Here is a 10,000-nt window from a genome sequence, read left to right as displayed (position 1 = left end):
TCACTCCGAGTCACTCTGTTTGCCTCTCAAACACTCCGAATTGTGCACAAACCTCGAAAAACGGATGGAGGTGCCCTTTAAAAAGAAATGGATTAGAGAACTGACCCCTGTCTATCCACTGTGGGTGGGAGCACAGATGGACCCAGAGATGCCAGCAAAGCACATAATTAAACCCAGAACGGTGCCAATTCCACTGTCAGCCCAGCCACAGTGTTGAAACATAAAACTAATCGAAACTGAAACGAACTGGTTTAGTTTTATTGAAGAATCGCAGCGACAGGGACATCTGACAGCCACCACTGCGAGCAATAAAGTTTCTCCATCAAAAACAGGGGCTGAGCTTAGCTTAGCATCAGCAGCACTGAAAAATACACGATTATTCCAGAAAAACGTCGCATTTTAACCGGTGAACGAGCTTAATTGGCCGTTTATACGTCCCAAATCTGAGAGCTGCGGAATGTACGGCTGAGATAAACGCTAAACAGGAGCCGGTGAGCAAAGTTAGCTGAGCTTAGCTTAGCCTAGCCTAGCCTAGCTCTACAACTGAAACTGCAAGGGCTCGGTTAGCCGGCCGGCTAGCCTAGTCGCTAAAGTGAGGCGAAAAGGGTTTAGAATAGTTTATAAGCTGTCAGAAAGCCGTCATAAGCTGTCAGTCGTCTGCTTCAGCCTTTTAAGAGGCCTGGACCTGTATAACATACCGTGTTATGGCTGTATGCGCTCAGGAATAGATGTAGGAGTCATTGACTCTGAAGCCCTGAGCGGAATCAGGGCTACAAGGGAGCAGACCGAGTGCACTAGCGGACCAAGTGCACTTCCCTACCGAGTGCACTTCATGTAGGGGCCCAGGGAGCGGTGGGCGGGGCGAGAGCGGACAGGCTGCATTCCAATTGGCGCAGCCGAACTGCCGTCTGCTTTTCGAGTGCGGTTTCTTTATTTTTCAAAATAAAAGCCACAGCATAACTTACTATATAGGTGCACTGTGTAGGACCCTCACAGAGCAGGCGGGTCATTCTCTGGAGTTTTAAACACCTCAGTGTCGCTGCTGGACTGAGAACCAAAAGCATCCAGCCGACAGCGTCCAGGGTGGCATCCTGCGACCACTGATGAAGGACTAGAGGACGACCAATAGAGCGGACAGTGGGTGGACACAGTGTTTAAAAACTTCAGCAGCGCTGCTGTGTCTGATCCACTCGCACCAGCGCAACACGCACTAACCCACCACCATCATGGCAGTGTCACTGCGGCGCTGAGAATGATCCACCGCCCAAATAGTACCTGCTCTGTGAGGGTCCGATGTACGATGTCGACGTACATCACGAAGGAGATGGAATGGGAATTGGGACTCTTCACATTTTTCCCAATATTCATTCAGGACTCAGGAGTGTGTCACATTCACAGGGAAAGCGACGGTTACACTGTACAGTGAACTCCAGTTATTATACAAACACTATAAAAAAATGTAATAAAATAAAAAGCACAAAATATTAAAGAAAAGCAGCAACATTTGTAAAAATAAACTAAGAAAATAGCAGAATAAGCGTGAATATATTTTATGGTTTGAAAAAAAAACCATAAACTTTTTTTTTTAAGAATTAAAAAAATAATAATTATAAAAGCTGACACCAGGGGGCGCCCGGAGTCCACAAAATTGAATGGAATTGAAATATTGATTTTTTTTTCATGTGGGTTTTAATATATTTGCGTTTTTATATGTTAGCGTTTTTATACACATTTCAACTAAAACGAATTACACTGCGAATTAATTAGGAACAAATACATAATAAAAGTCCCAAAAAAAGGCCGAGAAAACTCAGAGACCGAATCCTTGGGCCCTGTCGGCCTGTGGGCGTGGCCAGTGCTCGTGGGGCGGGGTCTAACGGTGCTGCAGCGCTCCGAGGGCTGGACTGAGTTGGACCGTGCTGGAGCGCGTCGGCGTGTTTCCCTGTGGAGCTCCGTGTCTTCGCTGGATTTGTGGGTTTTGTAGGATCCTGGCTGCTGTTTAGGAGGACCTGGAGGAATGTGGAGTTTACAGAATGCCCAGCAGCGTCGGAAACACATTTAAACCCACCAAATTCATCCCGGTGTCCACCGCTGCCTGTCTGCTCGTGGGGTCCACCACACTGTTCTTCGCCTTTACGTGAGTTTGGAGGAGCTTTCTTTACCCTCTGCTGGGCTGGAGGAGGAGCGGGGCTGCCCTGCCTTGCCCTGCCTTGCCCTCCTTATCCTTACACTGCACTGTTTACTCGTGAGCCGCGCTCGTCCACGCTGCGCTGCACGCCTTACCTTAACCTGCATTGATCTGCATGAAAGGGCAACTCCACCCGTGTTTCAGAATCCCCGCATAATCCTGTGTGTGAGGTGTAATCAGAGGTTCAGAGATCCAGTGGGTTTGGTCTCTTTACAGTGGTGGTGATGGGAACCAGGCGTCGCCATGACGACAACACAGATATAGACACTTTATTTACCATCCAGAACCACCAGAGAACCTACCCGAGTCTTCTGAGCTTATATGGAATGTTGATGATGGAAAACAGTGGAAAATCTGGAATAATGAGTTTTCTTTGGGGACTATTTTGCCGCACGGCGCCCTGCATGTCTCCCTCCACCATGAATGGAGTTGAAGTTCTCTAAACTCTCATAAAACAGCGTCTCAGTCATCAGGCAGTGAATTCAGAACCAGCTCATGTAGGAACTTTCTGTAGGAGCTTTTAGGGGGACGTCTGGTTCCCATCACCACCACTGTGAGGAGCTTTTATAGGGACGTCTGGTTCCCATCACCACCACTGTGAACGGTTCTGACTCTGTACGTTTATCTAGAACAGAGAGTTTCACACCAAACATCTGTTTACATCTTAACCGTTTAATTAATGAGAAATTTTGGGAAATCGGTGGCGTTCCCCTTTACACTGCCGTATGAGCTTACAGTGCATCTTATGAACTACATCAGCCTACGCCGCTGTGTATTAAACTACATCAGCCTACGCCGCTGTGTATTAAACTACGTCAGCCTACGCCGCTGTGTATTAAACTACGTCAGCCTACGCCGCTGTGTATTAAACTACATCAGCCTACGCCGCTGTGTATTAAACTACGTCAGCCTACGCCGCTGTGTATTAAACTACATCAGCCTACGCCGCTGTGTATTAAACTACGTCAGCCTACGCCGCTGTGTATTAAACTACATCAGCCTACGCCGCTGTGTATTAAACTACGTAGGCCTACGCCGCTGTGTATTAGACTACGTCGGCCTACGCCGCTGTGTATTAAACTACGTCGGCCTACGCCACTGTGTATTAAACTACGTCGGCCTACGCCGCTGTGTATTAAACTACGTCGGCCTACGCCGCTGTGTATTAAACTACGTCGGCCTACGCCGCTGTGTATTAAACTACGTCGGCCTACGCCGCGGTGTATTAAACTACGTCGGCCTACGCCGCTGTGTATTAAACTACGTCGGCCTACGCCGCTGTGTATTAAACTACGTCGGCCTACGCCGCTGTGTATTAAACTACGTCGGCCTACGCCGCTGTGTATTAAACTACGTCGGCCTACGCCGCTGTGTATTAAACTACGTCGGCCTACGCCGCTGTGTATTAAACTACGTCGGCCTACGCCGCTGTGTATTAAACTACGTCGGCCTACGCCGCTGTGTATTAAACTACGTCGGCCTACGCCGCTGTGTATTAAACTACGTCGGCCTACGCCGCTGTGTATTAAACTACGTCGGCCTACGCCGCTGTGTATTAAACTACGTCGGCCTACGCCGCTGTGTATTAAACTACGTCGGCCTACGCCGCTGTGTATTAAACTACGTCGGCCTACGCCGCGGTGTATTAAACTACGTCGGCCTACGCCGCGGTGTATTAAACTACGTCGGCCTACGCCGCTGTGTATTAAACTACGTCGGCCTACGCCGCTGTGTATTAAACTACGTCGGCCTACGCCGCTGTGTATTAAACTACGTCGGCCTACGCCGCTGTGTATTAAACTACGTCGGCATACGCCGCTGTGTATTAAACTACGTCGGCATACGCCGCTGTGTATTAAACTACGTCGGCCTACGCCGCTGTGTATTAAACTACGTCGGCCTACGCCGCTGTGTATTAAACTACGTCGGCCTACGCCGCTGTGTATTAAACTACGTCGGCCTACGCCGCTGTGTATTAAACTACGTCGGCCTACGCCGCTGTGTATTAAACTACGTCGGCCTACGCCGCTGTGTATTAAACTACGTCGGCCTACGCCGCGGTGTATTAAACTACGTCGGCCTACGCCGCGGTGTATTAAACTACGTCGGCCTACGCCGCTGTGTATTAAACTACGTCGGCCTACGCCGCGGTGTATTAAACTACGTCGGCCTACGCCGCGGTGTATTAAACTACGTCGGCCTACGCCGCTGTGTATTAAACTACGTCGGCCTACGCCGCTGTGTATTAAACTACGTCGGCCTACGCCGCTGTGTATTAAACTACGTCGGCCTACGCCGCTGTGTATTAAACTACGTCGGCCTACGCCACTGTGTATTAAACTACGTCGGCCTACGCCGCTGTGTATTAAACTACGTCGGCCTACGCCGCGGTGTATTAAACTACGTCAGCCTGTCCGGCTGCTTCTCACCATGTTCTGGACCGTCTGCCTGGTCACTCCGGTCGTACATCACTGCTGAAAGAGTCCAGATGCTGTTAACGTGGTTCATGTTTTGATGGTTATAAAAGAACCAAATGTCTTTTGTTTCAGTCTGTCGTGCGGTTTAAAGGGCCCATATCGCACAGAAATTGAAAACACCCGTTACCTTTAACTTTGCTTGTGAATTTCATGATGATTGAACCTAAAGAAATGGCCTGTGACTTGTAGAAACGTCTGGTTCCATTGACTTCCATTAAAAGTCGAGTAGGTTTTCTTGCTTTTTAAATTTTTTACTTCACTCTTTATGCCTTTTTGACTGTGCCTTTAAGACTGATATATATATATATATATATATATATATATATATATATATATATATATATATATATATATATATATATATATATGCAAATTAGTTCTTTTCTGATTGGCTGGCCTTTATTGTGCCTCATTCACAAGGCAGTCTGAGCTGAAAACTCCTTATAACGTCCGCATGAGTAGGCAGGACTGAATTGCTGTCGGCGGATTACATGGATGTATGTGTGTAAGTGTGTTGATTTTTGTGATGTCACAAAAACAGCTAATTCAAAATGCACTGTTTAAGTTTCCATATATAGACTGTTTGGGCTGGGGAGTGAAATTTTACCATATTTACACAGTTTTTTTTTTCATGATATGGGCCCTTTAAAGCAGGACTTGTCCAGATCAGGTTGTGTTTGGGTCAGATTTGACCAGCTTTCCGCCTTGCTGTGGTTTTAGTTTGGTGATATTTGGGTGTGATATCGTGTGTGTGTGTGTGTGTGTGTGTGTGTGTGTGATGTTGGGGCCTGTGGTCTGAGCTTTGGGCTTCAGGTACGTTTCAGTTTCGGTTTTGAGGCGTAAATGTTTTGAAAGCGCATTCTTTTGCAGGTCATTCTGGGTTTATTGGCTTTATTATTGAGTCAAAGCGCCTTAACTGAGGAAATCTACTGCAGTTATATTAGAAATGGCATGGAAACCTTTGGATCCGCGTGTCTACGCCGTTCTTCTGTGGTTTCTTCAGCTATAAATGGGTTCTGTGGACCCGGACCGGCTTCGCTTGCATGTGTCCTCGCTTTGTTTGTTTTATTAGCTTGTGTGTCACAGACTGGATGAACTGTATGAAATATCGCAGCTGCTCACGGCCGAGGGAAGATGAGATTTTATGGATTTATTTATTTATTTATTTTATTGTTTGATGTTGTATTTTTTCGTGCATTGATTGTTTTCGTGATCGTTACTGTAATTATTATGATTTGTACGTACGCCGCGTGCCTTTCTGTGGTGAATACAGGAGCTACGCTGAGTGTAACGGTGTAAAACGTGCGTTAGAGTGAGTATTATGAAGCGTGTGTGTGTAATCAGGTGTAATGCACGGCACTGTGTGCAGTTATTGAGCACAAGCAGGTTTCACTGTTTTTGGTCGAGCTTGTGGTGCAGATTCTGGTGCATGGACCCCAAATGTGGCTACATGGGTTCATTTTGATGGAAGACTAAGAATGAAATGCTTTTAAATGGTATGAAATTGTATGAAGTTGTGCTTAATTCCACCGGGAATTCCACCGGGAATTCCACCGGGAATTCCACCGGGAATTCCACCGGGAACTCCACCAATTTGATCTAATTAAAAAAACGTGTGGGTTGGTGTGAAATGCTTGATTATAGAGACTCTAATGTCTTTACAGTGGTGGTGATGGGAACCAGGCGTCGCCATGACTACAACACAGATATAGACACTTTATTTACCATCCAGAACCTCCAGAGAACCTACACGAGTCTTCTGAGCTTATATGGAATGTTGATGATGGAAAATAGTGGAAAAAATACAGATGTTTGAGGCCAAAATCTTCTCAAAACCATCGTTATACAGAGTCTGTGAATTCATAGCCATTCTTTTTGACTCTTAATACGGAGCAGTGCTGCTGTAATACAGTCAGAATGTGGTTTGACATCGTCCTGCTGAAATAATCAAGACCTTCCCTGAAAAAGACGTCGTCTGGACGGCAGCAGATGTTGATAAAACATGTTTATATCATTCAGCTTTAATGGAGCCTTCACAGATGAGCAGGTCACCCAGGCCATGAGCACTAATGCCCCCTAAACCATCATGAATACTGGCTTTAGAACTGAGCACTGATAACAAGCTGAGTGGTCTTCAGCCCAGAGGACACAGTGTCCATGATTTCCTAAAGAATTTCAAATGTTGATTCGTCAGACCGCCGGACACTTTTCCACTTCCCCTCAGTCCATTTTAAATGAGCTCCGGCCCAGAGAAGGTGGCAGCGTTTCTGGATCCTGTTTATATTTGGGTTCTTCTTTGTGTTTTAGAGTTTAACAGCGTTTGTGGATGCAGTGATGAACTGTGTTCACAGTCAGTGGTTTTCAGAAGTGTTTCTGAGCCCATGCAGTGATTTCCACTACAGAATCATGTCTGTTTTTAATGCAGCGCTGCCTGAGGGCCCAAAGATCACGGCCAGCAGATCCTGGTGTTCAGCCTCGTCCCTCACAGACAGAGATTTCTCCAGATTCTCTGAGTCTTTAATGATGTTCTGCACCGTAGACGATGGAAAGCAGAAGCTCTTTGCTGTTTTATGTTTTGCACAGTGTCCCAACTTTTTTGGGAATGGGGTCGTAGGAACTCTCTGTGAGGAGCTTTTAGAGGGGGACGTCTGGTTCCTATCGCCACCACTGTGAGCAGTTCTGACTCGGTAAGTTTATCTAGAACAGAGCGTTTCACACCAAACCGCTCAGAACGACTCTGTTTACATCTAAACCACCTAATTATGCGGAAATTTGAATTTGTTTAATGTGATCAGAGACGAGCTGTTTGAACTGTATTTGACCTCTGTTTATCTACATCTTACAGCTATGGAAATATCGCTCTGCTCTGCCACGCTGAGCGAACTCGTAGAATCTTATTAAGGCCAGAAATTAGGAGCTCCATCAACAGATGGACAGTGAGTGGATTAAGATCGGCCTCCTGATGTTCTTCGCTGCAGATAAATGAGGCAGATTGTTCTCGTCTGGTTGCGTCTCCTCCTGTGACGTTCCTCGTAGAACCTGTAGTGGTTGCACATGGCTGATGTTTTCACTGTTGATCTGCTGCTCCGACTGTTTGAGCGGCGCGGCGCTTTTTAATCACCATTTCTCGTTTTCATTACCCGGGAATGTGCAGTCGTGTGCAAAAGTTTTGGCGCCCCTGGTTTAATGCCCTGTTGTTGTTGATGTTGTTGTTGTTGTTGTTGACTTCTTACATGTAAATAAGTTAACAGATCAAGTCAAGTCAGCTTTATTGTCAATACTACAGTATGTACAGGACGTACGGTGAACTGAAGCTGCGTTACTCTCAGACCCCGTGGTGTAACAATAACATTAAATAGACGGTAAACAGGAAAAGTGTGAATATAAGCTAAATAAACACCAATCGTAAAAATAAACATTAATTGTAGAAAAACAGAACAATAAAAAATAATATAAATATGAGAAAGTGCTGAAATGTGCACTGAAGTGACATAAGGCTCATACAGATTAAGGTCTGGGGGTATAAATGGGGCAGTTAGACGGAGCTTATGGGGCAGTTAGTGACGATCCTCTCCAGAGAGCAGATTTCTGCACGTTTTAATGCACATTTTCTGTTTATGGGCTGAATTTAGCGTAGTTTCGCGTAGGGCTGGACGATTAATCAATTTTTATTTCCCATTACGATTTTGGCTTCCAACGATTATGAAAACAGGATAATCGAGATAGATAATCGATATCGTTGTGCTGTTCCATTTCGCGATGATGTTCCCTTTTTGTCTGTGTTACAAATGCGGCACGATCTTTTGTTTTCAGCTGAATTCTATGTGATTTTTATAGAAATCCACTGTAAGAAAGCAAGTTTTTAAAATGTTCAACAAATAAAATCAGAACCACTACATTTGCACTACGTTTAGAGTCGGAGGTGGATTCCCCAAATCGGTCAGCCCTACATTATATTCATGGTTATTGTTATCATTAAACACCAAGTATCGTCAAGTATCGTCAAGTATCGTCAAGTATCGTCAAGTATCGTGATGTTCTGTTTTTGCCGTATCGCCCACCCCTGAGTCCCTGTGGACGTGCCTGTTGTCCAGGCAGAGCTCGAGTACGGAGGGCAGCTGACTTTAACCTCACATTAGTTGTACAGTCATACTTCTTCAGTAAATGAACGGAGGGCAGATATTGATCTGTGGAGGGTCCGAATCGATCACTGTGGCAGGAAATGCATTCAGGCGGAGTTTGCTTGATAAATTATGAAGTCGAGTCCAGCGCAGTGAGATTTCCTGCCAACGGGGCTTCAGCTGTGGGAACGTGGTGCTAAAAAGAGACGAGAGACCGGGAGACAGAGACGGCAGCACCGCTGTGTCTGATCCACTCGTACCAGCACAACACACCACCACCACGTCAGCGTCTGTAACTGTAGAACTACAAAGTGCATCTATGTAGTAAGTGGAGCTGATAAAGTGGACAGTGAGCGTAGAAACGAGGAGGTGGTCAGGATGTTCTGCCTGACCGGCGTATTTGTGAAGTTTTAGGAGTCAAATTCCTTTTTTGCCCAAGATTTTTTTGTCCTTTAGTGCTAAAAGCCAGTATTTAGGTTTGGATTCAGGAAGCAGGTCCTGCATGGTTGTAAGAATGGGGTGATGAGATGGGCAAAGAAGCTGCATCCGAACATTTGTCATGTAAGTTTTGGGGGCGTTTCGAGGGGTACAGACGTAAATGGGGCAAATATTTAATTTATAGAGAGCTTTTAAAGATGAGTACCTCAGGCCTTGGGTATGTATGATTACATGTATGCTGAAACATTTGATGAAGTGTGTTTGAAGAATTAAAATAAAACATTAAAAGAAAAAAAACAAAGTATGTTTTTTTTTGTTTTTTTGTTTTTTTTAAAAGCGAAAAATATTAAAATATGCTAAAAATAAAGTGCAAGTCAGATATAAAGACGACTGTCTGTGGATGTGGGTGAAATCAGTTATTTTAATGAAACGATAGAGAATCTTTAAGCGTGTCACGTTATTGGTTCACTAGCGTGTGTATAACATCATATGTCACTGCTCTCGGAATAAAACCTCTCCAGAACGGGAACTTTACAGGAGAGGGAAAAAACCTACTTTACTTTTAATGTAAGTCAATGGAACCAGAATTTTTTCCAAGCCATTTTGGGTCGTTTGTTTGAGTCCATCTGCCATGAAATTTACACACAGTGTAAAGAAGAATATGTATTTTCAAATTATGACGACAACTGAAAAACGAAAAAAAATGGACATACGAGGTTTTGTCCCAACAGCGGCGATATCATAATATACAGCTATAAACTCGTCCTATACTCGTG

At 45.1% G+C, this 10,000-nt stretch overlaps 2 protein-coding genes across 2 annotated transcripts in view; one reads left to right on the top strand and one right to left on the bottom strand.

The window, feature by feature from the left end:
- Positions 1–819, bottom strand: part of ascc2 (activating signal cointegrator 1 complex subunit 2) — a 29,023-nt gene extending 28,204 nt beyond the window's left edge. Inside the window, exon 1 of the mRNA XM_017685082.2 lies at positions 699–819. The gene's annotated coding sequence lies outside the window, so the exon portion shown is untranslated. The remainder of the gene's footprint in view (positions 1–698) is intronic.
- A 1,051-nt stretch (positions 820–1,870) lies between these two features.
- zdhhc8b (zinc finger DHHC-type palmitoyltransferase 8b) overlaps positions 1,871–10,000 on the top strand; it is a 93,890-nt gene continuing 85,760 nt past the window's right edge. Inside the window, exon 1 of the mRNA XM_037531329.1 lies at positions 1,871–2,137. Coding sequence (XP_037387226.1) covers positions 2,034–2,137 — 104 coding nt within the window. The 5' untranslated portion in view covers positions 1,871–2,033. The remainder of the gene's footprint in view (positions 2,138–10,000) is intronic.

The sequence above is a fragment of the Pygocentrus nattereri genome, chromosome 20 (genome assembly GCF_015220715.1).
Source record: "Pygocentrus nattereri isolate fPygNat1 chromosome 20, fPygNat1.pri, whole genome shotgun sequence".
NCBI lineage: Eukaryota > Metazoa > Chordata > Actinopteri > Characiformes > Serrasalmidae > Pygocentrus > Pygocentrus nattereri.
This window is presented reverse-complemented; position numbering and strand designations above follow the sequence as displayed.